The sequence below is a fragment of the Coregonus clupeaformis genome, chromosome 11 (genome assembly GCF_020615455.1).
Source record: "Coregonus clupeaformis isolate EN_2021a chromosome 11, ASM2061545v1, whole genome shotgun sequence".
NCBI classification, from domain to species: Eukaryota; Metazoa; Chordata; class Actinopteri; order Salmoniformes; family Salmonidae; genus Coregonus; species Coregonus clupeaformis.
The window spans coordinates 46,505,287-46,530,386 of record NC_059202.1 but is presented as its reverse complement, the minus strand read 5'-3'; the positions used below and the strand labels follow the sequence as shown (position 1 = coordinate 46,530,386).

At 43.2% G+C, this 25,100-nt stretch overlaps 1 protein-coding gene and 1 long non-coding RNA gene across 2 annotated transcripts; one reads left to right on the top strand and one right to left on the bottom strand.

Moving 5' to 3' along the window:
• Positions 1–155: 155 nt before the first annotated feature.
• LOC121576895 (asc-type amino acid transporter 1) lies at positions 156–23,225 on the top strand. The gene is made up of 11 exons (XM_041890448.2): positions 156–316; positions 10,309–10,513; positions 10,725–10,876; positions 15,789–15,914; positions 16,234–16,387; positions 19,050–19,173; positions 19,393–19,496; positions 20,600–20,696; positions 20,926–21,075; positions 21,387–21,564; positions 21,835–23,225. Exons 1-11 carry the CDS (start codon positions 157–159, stop codon positions 21,957–21,959), a joined length of 1,575 nt encoding a protein of 524 aa, XP_041746382.1. The 5' UTR covers position 156; the 3' UTR covers positions 21,960–23,225.
• On the bottom strand, positions 20,417–21,501 carry LOC121576896. Its single transcript, XR_006002542.1, has 3 exons — positions 21,414–21,501; positions 20,856–20,946; positions 20,417–20,508 (listed from the first exon to the last, which is right to left on the bottom strand). It is a non-coding gene; the product is annotated as an uncharacterized LOC121576896 (long non-coding RNA).
• Positions 23,226–25,100: the final 1,875 nt, after the last annotated feature.

Genomic DNA, 25,100 nt, shown 5'->3' with positions numbered 1-25,100 from the left:
GACGCTCAAGTAGTTGATGGCACGAGAGTGGGGTAGTTAGCATTCTACGCTGGACAGCGACGGATTGTTGCGCATGCGCACCCTATTCAGTGTGCATCAATACGGTGTGTGAGTTCAAGTGAGGAATTCGAGAAAGCCTTTGATATGGTCGCAGACATGGATGGAGAAAAGCGGAAAATAAGTATCTGCTCACGGCAAGAGCCGTCAGCTGCACTGAAGATCTTGAAAGATGGGAACAACAAACGTGACGAAATCCCTGATAGAGTGACTCTGAAAAAAGAAATAGGACTTTTAAGCGCCTGTACAATAATCATAGGTAAGGTTGGTAAAAGTGTATTGCATTTTAGAATCTATTACATGGGGGTGTTTGGTCATTGCTTTATTTAATAAAATAACTTTGATGTAAGTTTGCCATTTACAGACAATTTGCCCTTGCTGAATTGAAAATTAGTTTTCCAATTATGGATTATGTGTCATTAAAGTCAGTATCCTATATTTGTAATGGTTAGAAATAGGCCCATCTTCTCACCTGTCATGATAAGAAGATGGTCCTATATGACGCGAGTGCGACTACATGAGAAATAGATGTGCATTAAATGTCTACCTCAATGCTTACGTAGCCAAAATATATGAATTAGTAGGACATTGGTTGTCAAGCAGAAGAAAATTGTCTGCTGAAGCAGAGGAAATGGCAGGGGCCCCTTTAATAAAGCTAATTCACTTGTTGAAGGGTGCAAATGAAGATATAGGCCCAAGTTACACCTACAGTAGGGTAAATGCCACTATACAGTCTGGAAGATGCATGGTTTTGATAGTCAGGGGCCCCCAACCTGCTGATGAAAATCCTGAAGCTTTCAATATGCGCTGTTGCATTTATTACATATGTTCTGACTTGACTGTTATAAAGAGTTTCAGAGTTACTGTAAAATGATTATTAATAATAATAGGCCTATGCTCTTTATGCCATTTCTACTGACATTGATGTTTTTCAATTACATTTACTCTCCGACCTACTCTTGTGGCTTTTGGTTAGTTACATTAGTGCAGTTTTTGATCAAGATCAGTCCTGAATTAAGACCTCAAACAGGAGCAAAAAGTGAAAAATCCCTTTGAATCAGTCTCCTGTCTCCTTGTGTGTGTGTGGAAGAGAGACTGAGTACAGACTATCAACTGTGATTGAGCAATTGAAGTTGAGCAATCCAGACCAGGAAGTCCATGCTAGCATCCACCCTGTTGTTTCAAAGTTATACATCTTACTCCCCAACCTGGACTCAGGGGTAGACGTAACATAGTAAATGTAAAACCGACCCATTTCAATTAGTATGATATGTTAAGTTTGGTATGGTATGTATTAATTTGTGGATGTCCATTACGGAGTGAACGTTATTTATAATAAGGGTTACATGGAGAAAATCGGACCTCTCTGAAATGAAAATGGACGGCCCTCCCTTCAGCAAAACATATTTAACCTAAATCCTGAACCCTTGAAAAAAAAACTAGTGACCCTCCCCTATCCCCAAAATAATAATTAAAACAAAGTGGATAGCAGAGAACATGTTTACCCTCACTTCTTGGACAGACCAGAGCCTTAGATATGGATTTTTAGAAACTGTTCTTTGTCCTGTAAGCATTACATAGCAACGCAATAATTTTGATTCACAGACCACCGTGGACAAGAGTAGGGGTAGAGAGATCTCCTTTATAGTAAAAGGATTGCATGAATCTGTCGTCGTATGTGCAGGTCAGAGAAAAAATTGCCTTTTATAAAAATGTCATGCAATTCTACGTAATTTTACATATTAGCAGAATATTTTTTAATACCACACAAATTATTGAAATTACAGGCAAAAAATGGACAGAGAGATAGGCCTATGTGTTCATCTTATCATATTTCTCCAATGCCAAATCAGTGTGTCTTGTTTGCAACTAAACTGTCCCTGTTTGCAAATAACTACATCTGAGACGTCATTAGGAATCTGAGCATGGTACTTTCAAAAGTTAGGCCGACCTTTCCACCCCAGACAGAGTAGCCCTACCAATGCAGAAAAATGTAAGCTTTAACTGCTGACTACTCTTCTTCTGTGGCTTAACCCAATGAGAGAGAAGGTCACAAGTGTTTCCCAAAAAGCTGTCTGGGTGTAAACATGTTCTATTGTACAGGAAGTGGCTAGCTTATTCAATTGATATTGACAGAATTAGATTACAGTGCATTCGGAAAGTATTCAGACCTCTTGACTTTTTCCACATTTTGTTACGTTACAGCTTTATTCTAAACTGGATTAAATTGTTTTTTTTTCCCCTCATCAATCTACACACAATACCCCATAATGACGAAGCAAAAACAGGTTTTTAGATTTTTTTGCAAATTAATTCATAATAAAAAACGGAAATATGACATTTACATAAGTATTCAGACCCTTTACTCAGTACTTTGTTGAAGCACCTTTGCGATTACAGCCTAGAGTCTTCTTGGGTATGATGCTACAAGCTTGGAACACCTGTATTTGGGGAGTTTCTCCCATTAATCTTTGCAGATCCTCTCAAGCTCTGTCAGGTTGAATGGGGAGCGTCACTGAACAGCTATTTTCAGGTCTCTCCAGAGATGTTCGATCGGGTTCAAGTTCGGGCTCTACCTGGGCCACTCAAGGACATTCAGACTTGTTCTGAAGCCACTCCTGCGTTGTCTTGGTTGTGTGCTTAGGGTTGTTGTCCTGTTGGAAGGTGAACCTTCGCCCCAGTCTGAGGTCCTGAGCACTCTGGAGCAGGTTTTTATCAAGGATCTCTCTGTACTTTGCTCCGTTCATCTCTCCCACGATCCTGACTAGTCTCCCAGAACCTGCCGCTGAAAAACATCCCCACAGCAGGATGCTGCTACCACCATGCTTCACCGTAGGGATGGTCACAGGTTTCCTCCAGGCGTGACGCTTGGCATTCAAGCAAAATAGTTCAATCTTGATTTCATCATACCAGAGAATCTTGTTTCTCATGGTCTGAGTCCTTTAGGTGCCTTTTGGCAAACTCCAAGTGAGCTGTCATGTGCCTTTTACTGAGGATTGGCTTCCGTCTGGCCACTCTACCATAAAGGCCTGATTGGTGGAGTGCTGCAGAGATGGTTGTCCTTCTGGAAGGTTCCCCCATCTCCACAGAGGAACTCTGGAGCTTTATCAGAGTGACCATCGGGTTCTTGGTCACCTCCCTAACCAAGGCCCTTCTCCCCCGATTGCTCAGTTTGGCCGGGCAGCCAGCTCTAGGAAGAGTCTTGGTGGTTCCAAACTTCTTCCATTTAACAATGATGGAGGCCACTGTGTTCTTGGGGACCTTCAATGCTGCAGAAATATTTTGATATCCTTTCCCGGATCTGTGCCTCGACACAATCCTGTCTCGGAGCTCTACAGACAATTCCTTCGACCTCATGGCTTGGTTTTTGCTCAGACATGCACTGTCAACTGTGGGACCTTATATAGACAGTTGTGTGCCTTTCCAAATCATGTCCAATCAATTAAATTTACCACAGGTGGACGCCAATCAAGTTGTAAAAACATCTCAAGGATGATCAATGGAAACAGGATGCACCTGAGCTCAATTTCGAGTCTCATAGCAAAGGGTCTGAATACTTATGTAAATAAGGTATTTCTGTTTTTTATTTTTAATACATTTGCTAACATTTCTTAAACCCTGTTTTTGCTTTGTCATTATGGGGTATTGTGTGTAGATTGATGAGGAAAAACATTAATTTAATCAATTTTAGAATAAGGCTGTAACGTAACAAAATGTGGAAAAACGGGTCTGAATACTTTCCTAATGCACTGTATTTCCCAAGCAAAGTTATTGTTTTGTCTCCTCGGCTATAGAAGGTTGTAGCTCAGCCTATGAATGTCAAACAAACTGAACAATGATATCCCCATATTCATCGAAGTCACGTCTTTCCTGGGTATTTTACAGCTTGTGTCTAGCATAAAGCATCATGGACCAAAGCGCTGTTATGTCACTTTATATAATCGGATCTGTTTTTATTTTCTTCAAAAGCTAACAAGGGCTAGGCCTATACTTTTTGCCATTTTCTTTAATAAAATGTAACCCTATTGCTGCGTTTAGATGGCAGGAGGTAGACGGCAAACCGGATGTCATTGTTTTTGATGAGAGTAGGTCAGTAAATGCCGTTGAGTCTGGCGGTGAATGCCTTCAGCCGCCACGGTAGATGGGACAAATATTTCAACTTTTGCCGTTTTCAGTAGCGTTGTTTTCTACCAGATGTTGATTTGCACTGTTTGTGTACTGAAATCCCCATAGCAACGCATACGGTCGTGCAGGCTTGCTTTTGCAGTCACCATATTTCTTTGTCTTGTCCCGCTATGTCCCGTTTTTTGCGTCCCTCGTCTAAATGCAGCATATGGTATACCCCCTCAATTCGAGTCTTGGTTTTAACTTAGCAGCCCTTCACTTACACGGAAGTAGGCTATTTAAAGAGTGCATGGTGAGTGGATGAATTGACCGACAAATCTATGGATATAGCAACCTATAGCCTAATTTCGTCTGTCAAACAGGTAGGCCTACCTCTTATTTCGTAAAAAGGAAGAAATAGGCTCCAACACAAAGCCCTATTGTTGTTAGTAAAGTCTAATTAAAATAAAGACGGTTTAAATTAATTATGCCTACTCGAATTTGCCTACTTTCAGCACCATGAGCTCTCCATTTCCGACTGATTGTGCCGCGGCTGCTGCTTCAAGTTTCAGCACCACAATATAAGTTACTTGAATCTTCCTTATTGTGAGGTCAATATGTTATTTGTCACATGCGAAGAATACAGCAGGTGTAGACCTTACCGTGAAATGCTTACTAACAAGCCCTTAACCAACAATGCAGAGTTTTAAAAACAGTAAGTACGAATATATTAATATATACAGTGGGGAGAAAAGTATTTGATACACTGCCGATTTTGCAGGTTTTCCTACTTACAAAATCCAGAAAATCACATTGTATGATTTTAAAGTAATTAATTTGCATTTTATTGCATGACATAAGTATTTGATCACCTACCAACCAGTAAGAATTCCGGCTCTCACAGACCTGTTAGTTTTTCTTTAAGAAGCCCTCCTGTTCTCCACTCATTACCTGTATTAACTGCACCTGTTTGAACTTGTTACCTGTATAAAAGACACCTGTCCACACACTCAATCAAACAGACTCCAACCTCTCCACAATGGCCAAGACCAGAGAGCTGTGTAAGGACATCAGGGATAAAATTGTAGACCTGCACAAGGCTGGGATGGGCTACAGGCAAGCAGCTTGGTGAGAAGGCAACAACTGTTGGCGCAATTATTAGAAAATGGAAGAAGTTCAAGATGACGGTCAATCACCCTCGGTCTGGGGCTCCATGCAAGATCTCACCTCGTGGGGCATCAATGATCATGAGGAAGGTGAGGGATCAGCCCAGAACTACACGGCAGGACCTGGTCAATGACCTGAAGAGAGCTGGGACCACAGTCTCAAAGAAAACCATTAGTAACACACTACGCCGTCATGGATTAAAATCCTGCAGCGCACGCAAGGTCCCCCTGCTCAAGCCAGCGCATGTCCAGGCCCGTCTGAAGTTTGCCAATGACCATCTGGATGATCCAGAGGAGGAATGGGAGAAGGTCATGTGGTCTGATGAGACAAAAATTGAGCTTTTTGGTCTAAACTCCACTCGCCGTGTTTGGAGGAAGAAGAAGGATGAGTACAACCCCAAGAACACCATCCCAACCGTGAAGCATGGAGGTGGAAACATCATTCTTTGGGGATGCTTTTCTGCAAAGGGGACAGGACGACTGCACTGTATTGAGGGGAGGATGGATGGGGCCATGTATTGCGAGATCTTGGCCAACAACCTCCTTCCCTCAGTAAGAGCATTGAAGATGGGTCGTGGCTGGGTCTTCCAGCATGACAACGACCCGAAACACACAGCCAGGGCAACTAAGGAGTGGCTCCGTAAGAAGCATCTCAAGGTCCTGGAGTGGCCTAGCCAGTCTCCAGACCTGAACCCAATAGAAAATCTTTGGAGGGAGCTGAAAGTCTGTATTGCCCAGCGACAGCCCCGAAACCTGAAGGATCTGGAGAAGGTCTGTATGGAGGAGTGGGCCAAAATCCCTGCTGCAGTGTGTGCAAACCTTGTCAAGACCTACAGGAAACGTATGATCTCTGTAATTGCAAACAAAGGTTTCTGTACCAAATATTAAGTTCTGCTTTTCTGATGTATCAAATACTTATGTCATGCAATAAAATGCAAATGAATTACTTAAAAATCATACAATGTGATTTTCTGGATTTTTGTTTTAAATTCCGTCTCTCACAGTTGAAGTGTACCTATGATAACAATTACAGATCTCTACATGCTTTGTAAGTAGGAAAACCTGCAAAATCGGCAGTGTATCAAAGTATTTAGTCAGCCACCAATTGTGCAAGTTCTCCCAATTAAAAAGAGGAGAGAGGCCTGTAATTTTCATCATAGGTACACGTCAACTATGACAGACAAATTGAGAAAGAAAATCCAGAAAATCACATTGTAGGATTTTTAATGAATTTATTTGCAAATTATGGTGGAAAATAAGTATTTGGTCACCTACAAACAAGCAAGATTTCTGGCTCTCACAGACCTGTAACTTCTTCTTTAAGAGGCTCCTCTGTCCTCCACCCGTTACCTGTATTAATGGCACCTGTTTGAACTTGTTATCAGTATAAAAGACACCTGTCCACAACCTCAAACAGTCACACTCCAAACTCCACTATGGCCAAGACCAAAGAGCTGTCAAAGGACACCAGAAACAAAATTGTAGACCTGCACCAGGCTGGGAAGACTGAATCTGCAATAGGTAAGCAGCTTGGTTTGAAGAAATCAACTGTGGGAGCAATTATTAGGAAATGGAAGACATACAAGACCACTGATAATCTCCTTCGATCTGGGGCTCCACGCAAGATCTCACCCCGTGGGGTCAAAATGATCACAAGAATGGTGAGCAAAAATCCCAGAACCACACGGGGGGACCTAGTGAATGACCTGCAGAGAGCTGGGACCAAAGTAACAAAGCCTACTATCAGTAACACACTACGCCGCCAGGGACTCAAATCCTGCAGTGCCAGACGTGTCCCCCTGCTTAAGCCAGTACATGTCCAGGCCCGTCTGAAGTTTGCTAGAGTGCATTTGGATGATCCAGAAGAGGATTGGGAGAATGTCATATGGTCAGATGAAACCAAAATAGAACTTTTTGGTAAAAACTCAACTCGTCGTGTTTGGAGGACAAAGAATGCTGAGTTGCATCCAAAGAACACCATACCTACTGTGAAGCATGGGGGTGGAAACATCATGCTTTGGGGCTGTTTTTCTGCAAAGGGACCAGGACGACTGATCCGTGTAAAGGAAAGAATGAATGGGGCCATGTATCGTGAGATTTTGAGTGAAAACCTCCTTCCATCAGCAAGGGCATTGAAGATGAAACGTGGCTGGGTCTTTCAGCATGACAATGATCCCAAACACACCGCCCGGGCAACGAAGGAGTGGCTTCGTAAGAAGCATTTCAAGGTCCTGGAGTGGCCTAGCCAGTCTCCAAATCTCAACCCCATAGAAAATCTTTGGAGGGAGTTGAAAGTCTGTGTTGCCCAGCGACAGCCCCAAAACATCACTGCTCTAGAGGAGATCTGCATGGAGGAGTGGGCCAAAATACCAGCAACAGTGTGTGAAAACCTTGTGAAGACTTACAGAAAATGTTTGACCTGTGTCATTGCCAACAAAGGGTATATAACAAAGTATTGAGAAACTTTTGTTATTGACCAAATACTTATTTTCCACCATAATTTGCAAATAAATTCATAAAAAATCCTACAATGTGATTTTCTGGATTGTTTTCTCTCATTTTGTCTGTCATAGTTGACGTGTACCTATGATGAAAATTACAGGCCTCGCTCATCTTTTTAAGTGGGAGAACTTGCACAATTGGTGGCTGACTAAATACTTTTTTCCCCCACTGTATATATATGAAAAAAATAAAAAAATAATAATACAAATACTAAACAAGTAACACAATAAAATAACAATAATAAGGCTATATAGATGGGGTACCAGTACTGAGTCAATGTGTGGGGGTACAGGTTAGTCGAGGTAATTGAGGTAATATAAACATGTAGGTAGGGGTAAAGTGACTATGCATAGATAACAAACAGCGAGGAGTAGAGGTGTAAAAAAGGGGGTCAATGCAAATAGTCCGGGTAGCCATTTGGTTAACTGTTTAGCAGTCTTATGGATTGGGGGTTGAAGCTGTTCAGGAGCCTTTTGGACCTAGACTTGGCGCTCTGGTATCGCTTACCGTGCAGTAGCATAGAGAACAGTCTAAGATTTGGGTGGATGGAGTCCAATTTATAGGTCCTTCTTCTGACACTGCCTGGTATAGAGGTCCTGGATGGCAGGACGCTTGCCCTAGTGATGTACTGGGCCTTATGCACTACCATCTGTAGCGCCTTGCGGTAATAACTCTGATAAATACATCATGGGCAATAAACATATTGTTTTTAATTAAATCAATTATAGTAGTAGCAAGCTATCAAAGTCGACCATAGGCTATAGGCTAGTCCGCACACAAGATAGTTAATTATTTGGACTAGGCCTAATCAACAACAACAAAAATCGGAAGAAGCCTTTGACTCTCCTCCTGAACTGCCACTGTAGGCCTACACAGCACAGCCATTGGTTAGGCATCACACAAAAACGTTTTTGATAAGCAAGAGCAGAGCGGGCGGGGCTCAAGGTTGGAATATCCATTGCCGTGTGTAATGCAGCCTAGTTTTATTTACACCGTCCCAGCAGCTATCTTAGAAATATAACTTTGCTCCGTGCTTCTCCGAGCATGCACTTTGTAGCCTATAGCCTATAGTCTATGGATAATTTGATTGAGACCACACTAAATAGTCTTTAGGCGCACTTGAAGGCTATTTATGCGCGCCCAGCTGAGAATCAGAGATGAGGCGGCATCGGGCACACATCGATATGTAGCCTAATAAGCCATTAATTGAAATATTGAAATTTCATCCATTACAAATGACATGACCCTCCCCTGGACTAGATAAAAAAAAGACTAAACCCTCACCTTGACTGAAATTGAAAAAGCATGACCCTCCGGGTACCCATTCTGTTCATTTCAATCCATCCCTTATCCATTTTGTATGAAATGTTACAAATTACAATTTGTATGATATGTTATGAATTGCAATTCGTACAATATGTTACGAATTTGCAAAACATATGAAATGTTACGAATTTCAATCTGTTGTGGCTAACATTGGCTTGGTGGCTAACACTAACGTTAGCTAGGTGGTTAATGTTAACTAAGCTAGGGGTTAAGGTTAGGTTTAAGGTTAGGGGAAGGGTTAGCTTACATGCTAAGTAGTTGCAAAGTAGCTAAAAGTAGTAAGTAGTTGCAAAGTTGCTAATTAGCTAAAATGCTAAAGTTGTCCGAGATGAGATTCGACCATGCAACCTTTGGGTTGCTAGATGTTCGCATTATACACCCGGCCAACCACCCTCCTTTAGTTTTTCCCTTAAGTAACCTTCTGTCTTATGTACATACCAAACGTAGAATATCATACTCATTTTAGTGTCCTGCATTTACTTTCACTATGTTACGTCTATTCTATGAGACCAGGCTTTACTCCCAGTCTTAGCATTTCTGACAGGGTCACAAACCAAAGGGAAAGCCGGTACAGTCTAGAAATAATGAAATAAATGAGTTGAATTTAATTCTCGCAGGCGACTCTTGACTGAGCTCGACAGTTAAGAGTAAATAATTTATGTCCAGTTATGTAATTGAGGTCTGTGCCACTTGGCTGCCTTCTGCTGTGCTACTACCCTGAATGTGTTGGTCGGGATACACTTGATCTGCATCTGAAATTACACCCTATTCCATAATGCCACTACTTTTCAACAGGGTGCCATTTCTGATACAGCCATATTGGAACCCAGATCATTGTATTACTTCAACAATGCGTGTGGTTGATGTTGAAGCCTCTTGGGTTAAATGGGAGCACTTCCTACTATGTGACTGTTTGATCTGCTGCCCAAAGCTCTGTTCCCTCACATCAACAGTATGATTGTTCTATTTCTGATGTGTTAACTTGTAATGATCATCAGAGAGGTTATTTTTGTCAAGTATATTCCATTGCTTGCTTTGTGTGTGTGTGTGTGTGTGTGTGTGTGTGTGTGTGTGTGTGTGTGTGTGTGTGTGTGTGTGTGTGTGTGTGTGTGTGTGTGTGTGTATTTTAGTAATACCTTCTCCCTCTCCACAGGGAACATAATTGGTTCTGGAATCTTCATATCTCCTAAGGGGGTTCTAGAGCATTCGGGTTCAGTGGGTCTAGCACTGATTGTGTGGGTACTAGGGGGCTGCATAGCTGCCCTGGGCTCTCTCTGCTATGCTGAGCTGGGGGTCACCATCCCCAAGTCAGGGGGGGACTACTCCTACGTCACAGAAATATTCGGAGGCCTTGTTGGGTAGGTACCACTCATCCAATGTGTATAGTGTGTAAGCTTATTATGAAACAACACAAGGTTGGATTTGCTTGGTATTGGGGGTCAGAAGGGTTGGTTGAATATTCAATTGACTGTTCAGTTTATGCGATAAAAATAAATAAAAAATAGCTAATAAAAAACACAAAGTTGGATCAAAGCAGTGACATATTTGACTGTTTCTCTCCCATCCCAGGTTCCTCCTCCTGTGGAGTGCGGTGCTCATCATGTACCCCACTACCCTGGCTGTCATCGCCCTCACCTTCTCTAACTATGTCCTACAGCCTGTCTTCCCCGACTGTGTCCCTCCCTACTTGGCCACACGCTTGCTGTCAACAGTCTGTCTATGTAAGTACCGTGTTCCTGTGCCTGAACTCACTTATGTAAAGGAAATTAAGGTAACCCCAAAAAGATCTACTGTGTGCGTGCATATGTGTGTGTGAGTGCGTGCATGAGTGTGTGTGTGTGCTAAATATTTTTTTTGCAACGTGCATGCCCCGCCCACCTGAGAATCTGTATTTTTCAGCCATCTTTTTCCTGTGTTAGAGGGGTGCAAAATCCACTTGTCACTTAAATCGCGCTGGATTGATTGCTTTCATTTTACTCCTGCGACTCTTTCATACTCTTGCTTGCGCCTGTCATTTTTTCCCGTTAACGTTACGACCTGTCAAATGACCTGTCGAACACACCCCGGTGATGGCTGAAATGGGCTCAATGGAATGCATTGTCTTTCCTTTGAATCTATAAGAACGCTAAAGCTTCGTCTGGGATTTAACGCACCGTCTGGCCACTTCCATCACTAGAAGGAGAAGAAAGATAACTTTAATTTGATGGTGTTCATTTTTTGTGGAATTGAAAAAAGTAATCATTTAATACAGTTGAAATGTTTACAAATTAGATGCACTGAAATGAAAGCAACTTCCGAAAATGGGCACTCTGATTAGTGATATTATGTCTGATCTCCCAAACAATGTAAAGGATGTTAAAATAGGTGTAATTTAGAGCCAAGGGTGTTGATTGTTAATCCGAGGATATCCTGCTATTGACACACTTGTTGAAATATGCAAGGACGTGACAACAACAACAATTAATAAGGCAGTCTAGACCACACAGGTGAGTGCAGGTATGGTAGACAGAGCAAGTGTTTGGTGGTTGCTGCCCTGTTCCACCCCTTTATGTTAATGTTTTACTATATGCAGTGTATTTATTCAAATTACGCACATATAATTGTATTTATTTTAACACAAAATATTTTTTTTAAATACCTGATACAATAAGAAAATGTATATATGACTGCATTGTCAGAAGAAATAAGTAAAATGTTACAATAAGTTGAATACCTGAATTCATTATTTTTCTGTGCCAGTTGTCACACCCTGGCTCTGGGACTCATTATGTTGAGCCAGGGTGTGTTCATTTCTATGTGTGTATTTCTATGTTGGTGTTCATTCTAGTTTGTTGTATTCTATGTTTGCCTGAGTGACTCCCAATCAGAGGCAACGAGTGTCAGCTGTTGGCTGGTTGTCTCTGATTGGGAGCCATATTTAAACTGTATGTTTTCCCTTTGTGGTTGTGGGTTTTTGTTCCGTGTTCGGTCATTGATACCGTGGACGTCACGAGTCGCTTTCTTGTTTTGTTTCGTGCTTTAACTAATTAAAGTCATGTTTGTTCATCACGCTGCGCCTTGGTCTACTCCTTACCCTGACGATCGTGACAGAAAAACCCACCATGCAACGACCAAGCAGCGTGTCCAGGGGCAGCCCTTGGGGTGGACATGGGAGGAAGCGCCGGGAAAGGCCCTGGCGAAAGAGGAGCAGCGTGTCCAGGAGCAGGCAGCCTGGACATGGGAGGAGATATTGGACGGGAAAGGGTCCTGGACTTGGGGGGAAATCCTGGCCGGGATGGATCGCCGGCCATGGAGTGAGACAGTGGAGAGGCGACGGAGAGAGGAGCAACGGCGTGATCAGGGTCGTCGTCGGACGGTCGTGAGGCAACCCCAGAAAATTTTTAGGGGGGGGCACACGGCATGGAAGACGGGGCTGACGGAGGAGAAAAGGGGGGCGGATCCAGAAGGCCACCAGGCCAGGGGTTCACCGCCCTGTACGTCCTGTGCGGATGCCTCACACAGAGTGTGTGAGGGTAGGCATTCAGCCAGGACGGGTGGTGGCCGCTCTTCACTCCAGGCCTCCTATCCGTCTCCACAGCCCGGTTCGGCCTGTCCCTGCTCCACGCACCAAGCCTACGGTGTGCGTCGCCAGCCCAGCCCGGCCTGTCCCTGCTCCACGCACCAAGCCTACGGTGTGCGTCGCCAGCCCAGCCCGGCCTGTCCCTGCTCCACGCACCAAGCCTACGGTGTGCGTCGCCAGCCCAGTCCGGCCTGTCCCTGCTCCACGCACCAAGCCTACGGTGTGCGTCGACAGCCCAGCCCGGCCTGTTCCTGCCACCCGCACCAAGCCTACGGTGTGCGTCGCCAGCCCAGTCCGGCCTGTCCCTGCTCCACGCACCAAGCCTACGGTGTGCGTCGCCAGCCCAGTCCGGCCTGTCCCTGCTCCACGCACCAAGCCTACGGTGTGCGTCGACAGCCCGGTCCGGCCTGTTCCTGCCACCCGCACCAAGCCTACGGTGTGCGTCGCCAGCCCAGTCCGGCCTGTCCCTGCTCCACGCACCAAGCCTACGGTGTGCGTCGACAGCCTGGTCCGGCCTGTTCCTGCCACCCGCACCAAGTCTACGGTGCGCGTCGCCAGCCCGACCCGGCCTGTTCCTGCCACCCGCACCAAGTCTACGGTGCGCGTCGCCAGCCCGGTCCGGCCTGTTCCTGCCACTCGCACTAAGCCAGGGGTGCGAGAAGTCAGCCTGGTAAGGCCCGTTCCTCCTCCACGCATCAAGCCAGGGGTGCGCGTCGTCAGCCTGGTAAGGCCCGTTCCTCCTCCACGCACCAAGCCAGGGGTGCGAGTCGACAGCCTGGTAAGGATCGCTCCTGTTAAGTCCAGTCCTGCTCCAGCCGGCGGGGCCAGACTGGACCAGGGGTACTATGGGGGGTGTATTGGAGGGTGGTGGTCAAGGCCGGAGCCAGAACCGCCGCCGAGGAGGTATGCCCGCCCAGCCCTCCCCTGGTTTGTTTAGTTGAGGCGCGGTCGCAGTCCGCGCCTTTAGGGGGTACTGTCACACCCTGGCTCTGGGACTCATTATGTTGAGCCAGGGTGTGTTCATTTCTATGTGTGTATTTCTATGTTGGTGTTCATTCTAGTTTGTTGTATTCTATGTTTGCCTGAGTGACTCCCAATCAGAGGCAACGAGTGTCAGCTGTTGGCTGGTTGTCTCTGATTGGGAGCCATATTTAAACTGTATGTTTTCCCTTTGTGGTTGTGGGTTTTTGTTCGGTCATTGATACCGTGGACGTCACGAGTCGTTTCTTGTTTTGTTTCGTGCTTTAACTAATTAAAGTCATGTTTGTTCATCACGCTGCGCCTTGGTCTACTCCTTACCCTGACTATCGTGACACCAGTAAAATGTTTATGTGCTATAATTCAGTCAGTATCGGATTATAACAATTCTAAATGTTTGGAGTAGTATCTTCATCCATTGTCCAATTGTTGCATTTATTAAAATTGTTCTTTTAAACTTTTAACAATTTTAATGACTGTTGCTAATGTTTTTTATGGGAAGTTTCTGGTACAACAGAGTAAAATATCTCTTACATAACCATTGCCTCGAAGCCTTTCAAAGTTGGAGACAGGAATATAAAAAAAATGCATGGTGTGTCAAATAGAAAATGGAAGGGAGAGACAGGAGGAAGGAGTGGGCGGTAAAGTTAGGGAAACAAAGACTGATGAAGTGTACCGTTTCTGAAGGATGTATAAAAACATCCCAATGGACAAACCATCCTTGTGGGCAAAATATGCCATGGGATGTCAGGGTGACCTCATTTTCTGGTTCTTAATTAGTTTTCAGTTCTTTTTCCAGAATATTTGATTTCTATCTGGTTATAGACTTATTTTTCTGGTCGCTTAAAAGACATCTAAAAACATCATTTTACAACCAAGCTGACCGTCATGCCATAAAGACATCAGAATGACATCACTGCAGCCAGTTTTGTAAACCTGAGGGAACTTGTACTTAGGGCTCTATTCAATCAGATCAGCTTTAGCAGACATCGGCATAGCAGTTGTTTTGGCAGTCGGAGGTGGAACTGCATTAGAGCTGTCAAATCCACAAGCGGCTCCTGGCATTATACCTAAAGCGGACATTGCCATTGGCTGCACGGAGTCACATTAACAGAAATCCCATCCAGCCTTGTTTACAAGTTCGTACACTTGAATGTGCGATGTAATCTACACCTCCATTAGGATGATAGAAATCCTCATTATTTAGTTTAATAATAATTTCTATATACACTTTCTCGTTCTGAACTTCTAACGCGAGCGAGTTGGGTGTGGCTTCATGACAATGATCGCAACCGCTATGCAGGTGTCTGCTTTTGCTGGTTAACGCTTGATCTGATTGAACCTAGGCCTCCGTTTCAATGTCAAGTACAGTGTCCCATTTGTTGAAGTTAGAGCCAATTTTGTCACCTGTGATTTGTGTGTTGCTTTTTACTGGGTTGCATCCCTCAATCTATTGACCATGTGGACATGTTAGTATTACTAATTACTTGGCACCAAGCTTAGGAGTACCTGCACTGTACTTCCACTGATCCCTCACACTTGTTTGTTGGGGAACTGGATGCCAATGATCTGGAGAAAACGTGAGCTTTCTCTCAGCCTCTTCAGGGACCTGCCCACCTGTCCTTTCTGGGTTTTGTTCTGTTGCATCGGAAGCAGTTTGTTTTGGTGGCCTTGACAGCTCCCCTTTGTCTGTGAGAGCCAGGCCACCATGAGAGAGAGAGAGGCAAGCCAATGACAGTGATGGATGAGGTGAAACAATGTGCCCACCCCTTTGCCTTACCATTTCCCACATTCCGGCCTGCCATGGAAACTGCCAGGCCACTGCCACACTACCAACACCATGTGCCCAGGCGTGAGCCCTGACTGACTGGATAAGAGAACATGTCACATTACTGTGCACCTCACGGCTTGGCTGGCATCCCTAATGCCACATTCCGATTGGGCAAGAGCTCCCCTATGTGAGGGCAAACATCACTTCTGACAAATCATTGTAAATAACTTGCTTAGGCTACCTTATTTAAATAGGGTTTAAATAGTATTTTGTTTTCTCAAAGAAACGCTTAAAGTATTGTGTGTGTGTGTGTGTGTGTCTGCAGTGTTCCTGACCTGGGTGAACTGCTCCAGTGTGCGTCTGGCAACCAGGATCCAGGATGTTTTCACGGTGGGGAAGCTGGCAGCCCTGGGTCTCATCATAGTGGTCGGCCTGGTGCAGATCTGCAAGGGTGAGAAAAACACACTCACCTTCTCTCTAGAATAATTTTCATTAGCACACACTGTAGCAAGACATTTTGCGACTGAAAACGAAAATGAGGGTTTCTTATTTAGCAAATTCAGATAATAACTCCCAGTTTCGGACTGCTTTCTTCCATTATGTGCCTACTGAACATGATCCAGGTGCCGAAGGTTAATAGCACCTTCAACAAACCAATAGGACCTAGCACGTTTGTGATATTTACACGTTTTTATTGATCAAAGAGGCCATCATGCTATTTCCCTAAAACATCCCCCCAAGACATTGATGGTGCATTTGTACCCCTTCAGGTAACTATGAGGGACTGACGCCTCAGGTGGCTTTTGAGTTCAGCAGGATGCCCTCAGTTGGGCAGATCGCTCTGGCTTTCCTCCAGGCCTCTTTTGCCTTCAGTGGATGGAACTTCCTGAACTATGTCACAGAAGAAGTGGTTGAACCGCGACGGTGAGCTTCTGGTTCACCAAACATTATTTTACTTTGCATTCTATTCTATTCTATTTGCAATTATCCATCCAATGCTGTGTACTGTATAACCAGTCCGGCATGAAAGCAAGCATTGTGGAGTGATGCACAGTTGTATGTTGTGATCTTGTGGTGGTATATCAATGAAAATATTGATAAGAAATGTAAGTGATATAGTGCAAAAAAAATTTTATATAAAGAGTTAGATTTTTTTATATACACAATGTAAAGTACACTACATTACCAAAAGTATGTGGACACCTGCTCGTCGAACATCTCATTCCAAAATCATGGGCATTAATATGGAGTTGGGCCTATAACAGCCTCCACTCTTCTGGGAAGGCTTTCCACTAGATGTTGGAACATTGTTGCTGGGACTTGCTTCCATTCAGCCACAAGATCATTAGTGAGCTCGGGCACTGATGTTGGGCGATTATGCCTGGCTCGCAGTCGGCATTCCAATTCATCCGAAAGGTGTTTGATGGGGTTGAGGTCAGGGCTCTGTGCAGACCAGTCAAGTTCTTCCACACCGATCCCGACAAACCATTTCTGTATGGACCTTGCTTTGTGCACTGGGGCATTGTCATGCCGAAACAGGAAAGCCAAGGCAGCAGCTACTCTTCCTGGGGTCCAAACATATTAAAGCACTTACATTACATATAAAACAAAATATAAAACAGTACATCATATGACATTATTACACCACTACCTATCTACAATACAAAATGTTTAATACCACCATACAACAATATCACAATGTGTGCGTATGCATGTGTCTATACCCTTGAGTGTGTCTCTTCATAGTCCCCGTTGTTCCATAAGGTGTATTTTTACCTGTTTTTTTTAAATCTGATTCTACTGCTTGCATCAGTTACCTGATGTGGAATAGAGTTCCATGTAGTCATGGCTCTATGTAGTACTGTGTGCCTCCCATAGTCTGTTCTGGACTTGGGGACTGTGAAGAGACCTCTGGTGGCATGTCTTGTGGGGTATGCATGGGTTTCCGAGCTGTGTGATAGTAGTTTAAACAGACAGCTCAGTACATTCAGCTTGTCAACATCTCTTACAAAAACAAGCAGTGATGAAGTCAATCTCTCTTCCACTCTGAGCCAGGAGAGACTGACGTGCATGTCATTAATGTTAGCTCTCCGTGTACTTTTAAGGGCCAGCCGTGCTGCCCTGTTCTGAGCTAACTGCAATTTTCCCAAGTCCTTCCCTGTGGCACCTGACTACACTACTCTACCACACTAGTCTAGGTGCGACAAAACTAGGGCCTGTAGGACCTGCCTTGTTGATAGTGTTGTTAAGAAGGCAGAGCAGCGCTTAATTATGGACATACTTCTCCCCATCTTAGCTACTGTTGTATCAATTTGCTTTGACCATGATAGTCTACAATCCAGGGTTACTCCAAGCAGTTTAGTCTCCTCAACTTGCTCAATTTCCACATTATTAATTACGAGATGTAGTTGAGGTTTAGGGTTCAGTGAATGATTTGACCCAAATACAATGCTTTTAGTTTTGGAAATATTCAGGACTAACTTATTCCTTGCCACCCATTCCAAAACTGACTGCAACTCTTTGTTAAGTGTTGCAGTTATTTCAGTTGCTGTAGTAGCTGATGTGTATAGTGTTGAGTCATCCGCATACATAGACACACTGGCTTTACTCAAAGTGGCATGTCGTTAGTAAAGATGGAAGAAAGTCCAATGGCGGCGAGCTTTACACCACTCCAGCCGATGTTTGGCATTGCGTATGGTGATCTTAGGCTTGTTTGCGGCTGCTCGGCCATGGACGAACATTTATTGTGCTGACGTTGCTTCCAGAAGCAGTTTGGAACTCGGTAGTGAGTGTTACAACTGAGGACAGATGATTTTTACGTGCTATACGCTTCAGCACTCGGCAGTCCCGTTCTGTGAGCTTGTGTGGCCTACCACTTTGCAGCTGAGCCGTTGTTGCTCCTAACAGCATTTACAGTTGACTGGGGCAGCTCTAGCAGGGTAGAAACGGGTGTGGCTGAACTAGCCGAATCCACTAATTTGTCCACATACTTTTGTATATATAGTGTGTATTTCACATCAGCTGCCTTCTTATTTCCCCAACAATGCATGATTTATGAGACTGTGTGTTGATTGCATGGTTTGTATACTGTGTGGAATACCTCATCAGTAGTTTGTGTACCTCGTGGATGACCTCATCAGTAGTTTTGGACATGTGGATTACCTCATCAGTAGTTTGTGTACCTTGTGGATGTCCTCATCAGTAGTTTTTGTACCGTGTGGATTACCTCATCAGTAGTTTATGTAACTTGTGGATGAACTCATCAGTAGTTTTTGTACCATGTGGATGACCTCATCAGTAGTTTATGTACCTTGTGGATGACCTCGTCAGTAGTTTTTGTACCATGTGGATTACCTCATCAGTAGTTTATGTACCTTGTGGATGACCTCGTCAGTAGTTTTTGTACCATGTGGATTACCTCATCAGTAGTTTATGTACCTTGTGGATGACCTCGTCAGTAGTTTTTGTACCATGTGGATTACCTCATCAGTAGTTTATGTACCTTGTGGATGAACTCATCAGTAGTTTTTGTACCATGTGGATTACCTCATCAGTAGTTTATGTACTTTGTGGATGACCTCATCAGGAACCTACCTCGTGCCATTTACATCTCCATCCCATTGGTGACCTTTGTGTACACGCTCACCAACATCGCCTACTTCTCCGCCATGTCACCCGAGGAGCTGCTCTCATCCAACGCTGTGGCCGTCGTGAGTAACGCTGTTCACTTTGCTTTGAGACATGACAAAAACTGCCTGGAGTACTGTCCTTTAATAGTGTCATTATTTGATGTATTGACTTACTGAATGTTCAACACAATGCATGTTCACATAGAGATGCCCTTTAATAATTTATGAAAAATACTTGCTATACATCGAGTTATCCAAGGCTTGTTTTTTGTCCTAAATGTAAAACTTGTTCTGCTGCAGACATTTGGAGAGAAGCTCCTGGGGATGTTCTCTGTCATTATGCCCATCTCTGTAGCCTTGTCCACGTTCGGAGGCATCAACGGCTACCTCTTCACCTCCTCAAGGTATTTGTATTTATTATGGATCCCCATTAGCTGCTGTAAAGGGAGCAGCTACTCTTCCTGGGGTCCAGCAAAATTAAGGCTGTTATACAAATAACAAAAATTACAATACATTCATAACAGATTTCACAACACACTAAGTGTGTGCCCTCATGCCCCTACTCCACTACCACATATCTACAACACAAAATCCATGTGTACGTGTGTGTATAGTGTGTATGTTATCGCGTGTGTATGCAAATCAAATCAAATCAAATGTTATTATGCATGACAAATAAGGTGTAGACCTTACCGTGAAATGCTTACTTACAAGCCCTTAACCAACAATGCAGTTCAAGAAGTAGAGTTAAGAAAATCTTTACTAAATAAACTAAAGTAAAAAATGTAATAAAAAGTAACACAATAACGAGGCTATATACAGGGGGTACCGGTACCGAGTCAATGTGCGGGGGTACAGGTTAGTCGAGGTAATTTGTACATGTAGGTAGGGGTAAAGTGACTATACATAGATAATAAACAGCGAGTAGCAGCAGTGTAAAAACAAAGGGGGGGGTCAATGTAAATAATCCGGGTGGCCATTTCATTAATTGTTCAGCAGTCTAATGGCTTGGCGGTAGAAGCTGTTAAGGAGCCTGATGAAGACAGCTTGTCTGTCGAAACGTTGGTTATAAGGTTATTAAATTATTGCATCTGAGCTCCTAGAGTGTGCGGCTCTCCTTTTCTTTTTCAAGGAGCCTTTTGGACCTAGACTTGGCGCTCCAGTACCGCTTGCCGTGCAGTAGCAGAGAGAACAGTCTATGACTTGGGTGACTGGAGTGGCATGTGTCTATGTTTGTGTTGCTTCACAGTCCTCGCTGTTCCATAAGGTGTATTTTTATTTTATTTTAAATTCTGATTCTACTGCTTGCATCAGTTACCTGATGTGGAATAGAGTTGAGGGGTCAACCCTGGGAAAAATGTCTTCTAGGCTGTGTCTCAATCCACAGGAATGCTGCCTTTGGATTGAGGCACATCCCTGGAAACGGAGGTGCATGAATGTTTATTAAGTTAGTAAAATGATTGTACATGGGTCTATACACTGTCTATGTTTTTATGTGTCTTTCTAGATTGTGTTTCTCTGGGGCCAGAGAGGGACATCTACCCAGCTTGCTGGCTATGATCCACTTTAAGAACTGCACCCCTATCCCAGCTCTCCTCTGCTGTGTAAGAAACTAAAACGTATATTCTACTATTCTATTCTACTATTTCTAGTACACACTCAGTGGCCAACTCAATGCAGCTGTTACAGCCCTTAACCACTGTCTGCGGTAGGCTTGCTCTGTGTTCTATACCTTCAATCAGGTACTTAACAGTTGTCCTCACCTCTCGTCTCTGTCTCTGTCTCTGTCTCTCTCTCGATCTCTCGATCTCTCGATCTCTCTTTGTCTTGCAGTGTACTGCCACCATTGTAATCCTGTGTATAGGAGAGACGCACAACCTGATCAACTATGTGTCCTTCATCAACTACCTCTCCTATGGAGTCACCATCGCAGGCCTGCTCTACTACCGATGGAAGAAGCCCAAACTATACAGACCAATTAAGGTATTATTACTCCAGGCATGGTTCAATCATGTCCCCCTCTCTGACATTTCTGTAAAGTGTAGAACTGTTTTTATATAGGAGGATGTCAGTTTGTGCTAGTTTGCATTAGAGATAAATGATTGACACAGTAATTGACAAATAAGAGCAAACTACAGCAATACAGTGATCCTGTTCTCATCTACTGTTGAAAACTTCAGAGTAGAAGCAGGTCTTTCCTCTGTCCTCCTCACCAGGTGATTCATTGAAAGATGAGCGGCACGTGACACTCTCTCCATTATAAAAACGAATCTGTTCTCATCCCTGCTCATCAGGTAAACCTGCTTGTCCCTATCACCTACCTGATGTTCTGGGCCCTGTTGCTGGGCTTCAGTCTGTATTCTGAGCCAGTGGTGTGTGGTGTCGGGCTGGTCATCATGCTCACCGGTGTACCAGTCTACTTCCTGGGGGTGCACTGGAAAGCCAAGCCAAAGTGTATCTATGACTTCATCGGTGGGTGTCCTCCTCTTCAAACCTGCAAATACATGTTTGTCTTAATAAACTCTCTTTGCCCAAAAAATATCTGCATTTCTGAATTTAAATTCAACCACATGTATTTAATAGTATCCTACCTCCCTAAACCCTATATACTGTATATGACAAGTATCAAACCATTCTTTATTTCAGTAGACCCAGATACATGGCATTTAAAAGGAATCCTACTTTAGTGGTCTGGTCAGACACTTTGTTGTGATGCTAAATGTGGGCCCTGTTTTCTCACAGAGTCAGCGACCTACGTGGCACAGAGGCTGTGTTTCGTGGTCTTCCCCCAGTTCGACCCTATCGAGATCAGTCCGATCGAAGAATGGCCTGACACATCATCCAACACTCTCTCTGGGAAGTCTTAAACTCTTTTTGCCTTCTGAAGTCTTTTTCTTTTTGTATATTCTGTCACTGTATGATGACATGGTCCGTTCCTTTTAGTGGAGCCCCTTCTCTGGTCTTTGGTCACCTGAGACTCATATCCATTTCTTTACTGCTAAGTGGAATTGCAAATGCTTTTCTTCTATTTTTCTACTAAGTCGTCAAGTACAACAAGCTAATGCCAACAGTATCACGTTTTGAAACGGACTTCATATGCCCTAAGGAACTATTTGCGCCTTTTCTGTAACTTTTCAACATGGCAGTATTTTGGTTTTGACCTGACTGTGTATCACTGTGCCTTATAGGGAGAAATGTGTACCTTATTAGCTAATATTAATATTATCTATTAATGTATTTTGGAACACTTAACGCTTTGTGTGTTCCTTATGAGAATTAGAAAAAGCACTGTGGTCTTCCATATTCTGCTTCATGCCAGTTGTTAATTTGCCTCATGACATGACGTCCTCAGATTTGTGAACATTTTCAGAACTATCTGAACATAGACTCCAGAGCCTTTGACTTGATTCCTTTGGAAATTCATCTCCTTAGCCAGCAGCAGCCAACAAGATAGATATGTTCTGATTGTATACTACTGATTGATAGATAGGTTGTAGTTGATAGTTGTGGGTCACTCTGTGTTTTTGCTTAGTTTATGTTTAACTCTTGCCATTGCCTTTTACACTACTGATTATATGTCATACTATAAATACACACAACTCTAATGTTCACAGCTGACTAAATGACCCAAACTCCAATTTATATTGTTACTTGGAAGTAAAACTGCTCACAAAATGCTTGCTGCACTTTTCTAATGTTTGTTTCTAAACATGTTTTTTCTTTTTTTTCTACCACACTTAAAACTAAACATGCTGGTAACCTGACAAAAACTGTACTGTACTGTACTGCCACTGAATTTCTCTGCCCCAAACAGAGTTCTTTAACCACTATTTGTTCTTCACATGGCCAGGCCCTTGACTCTTACTGTAAAACAAAACTTGTGATTTGTTGTATTTCTTTTGAAATGAACATACATTTTAATTAGCATAGCTTGATAGATAGATAATGTATTGTTCTAGATAGATAGATAGATAGATAGATAGATAGATAGATAGATAGATAGATAGATACCACAAATTACTCAAGGAACATATGTTATGCCAATAACCAGATAAAATGATTTAGGATTAAGATACACTACATGACCAAAGGTATGTGGACACCTGCTCGTTTCATGAAGCTCCCGACAAACAGTTATTGTGCTGACGTTGCTTCCAGAGGTGTGCTTCAGCACATGGTGTGAGCTTGTGTGGCCTACATGTTTCCACAGTACTTACAGTTGACCGGAGCAGCTCTAGCAGGGCAGAAATATGATGAACTGACTTGTTGGAAAGGTGGCATCCTATGACGGTGCCATGTTGAAAGTCACTGAGCTCTTCAGTAAGTCCATCCTACTGCCAATGTTTGTCTATGGAGATTGCATGGCTGTGTGCTCAATTTTATACACCTGTCAGCAACGGGTGTGGCTGAAGTAGCCGAATCCACTAATTTGAAGGGTTGTCCACATACTTTTGTATATATAGTGTATCATTATTTAGTTTGTTAGTACAACATTGAGTTCTCTCTCTCTCCAACAGCTGCCATAATCACTAAACCCCAGTCAGGTAAAACACACAGATTATGCAAGATGTATTACTACTTTATATCCAGTTTAGTTCAGATTTCTAGAGCAGACTTGATATGAAGAGATTTTACACTGTAAATTATTTGTAAAGCATCAGGTGTTTACAATGGGTTCAGTACTTGGAATGTTAACTGGAATGTATTTTAGTGCACTTTTTTGTAAATGAGAAAATAACAATAATAGCACAATAAATCGAATACCTATCGGAAATAAATGACTTCATGCTTTGTCTCATTGCCATCCTCATTTACCATAATTTTGTATTCAACTATTTAAATGTGCCAATAACGTACCGGTAACTGCCAGCCAGAGAGAAAAATAAAAAAGTCACTTTAAAATATTTTATACCATGGCATTGTTCAATACATGTTTCTCATTGGCTTGAAGGGCATTCTAAAGCGTGCATTATTTCCATTTAAAGCATGGTAGAATTCAATGGCTATAGTTCATTCTTACATGCAGTGGCGACCCATCATTCAGGGCAGGTGAGGCAGAGCCCCACCTGTTTTGAGCCCCACCTGTTGAGCTAAAAAAATATAATAATAACATTATGCATGTTATTTTGCCATTAATGTGTCACATATCAGTTTGCAAACAATGTAAAATAAAATAAAAATACATGGTCTCTTTTTTGCTTTCTTGAGTAAGGCAGCTCCAAAATGCAGGTGTTTCAGCGTACCTCAGTGCTTTCTGTGGTGGTGGGGCAGCCAGCGGAAAATGTGTAGGGGTTGTTAATGTTCTCTAGTTGCGCTGTGATTGGCTTAGTGTTCTGTCACTCATGGGGACACTACGTCACCGCAAAATCTAAGGGTTGAGCTCGAAAATTCAAGCTCCTTGGGTGCTGCCATAGAGTTACATTAGAAGTGCCCATCCAAGAAGGCTCAAGGTCATTGGCCACAGATACAATTACGTCAAATCACATATCTACAGTAGCTTTGATTGGACTAATCATGTCAACATCGTACTTTCAAAATCTTAGCTAGCAAGCTAGCAGTCATCATCATGAATCAAGTCGAAAATCTACTGGCAAAATCCTTTTCAATCCTTGTCATATGAAGATAAATAATAAAGAGAAATTATAGATAAAACGTATCTGAGATAAAAGAACGGCACCGAGGGGATGGCTGCCGTTTTACGAGCTCCTAAACAATTGTGCTATTTTGTGTGTTTTTTTTGCATTGTTTGTAACTTATTTTGTACATAATGTTGATGCTACCGTCACTTATGACCGAAAATAGCTTCTGGATTTCAGAACAGCGATTACTCACCTCGAACTGGACAAAGATTTTTGTCTTTAATGAGTCAGACGCGAAGGATATAATGTTGCTCCCAGACAAGGCCCAAATTCCTGTAATTCGCATGAAGAAAAGAAGGAAATAGAGGGGGCGGAGATCAGGGTGCCTTGTGAGAATTTGTCGGCGAGTGGGTAACCCGCCTCTACCAT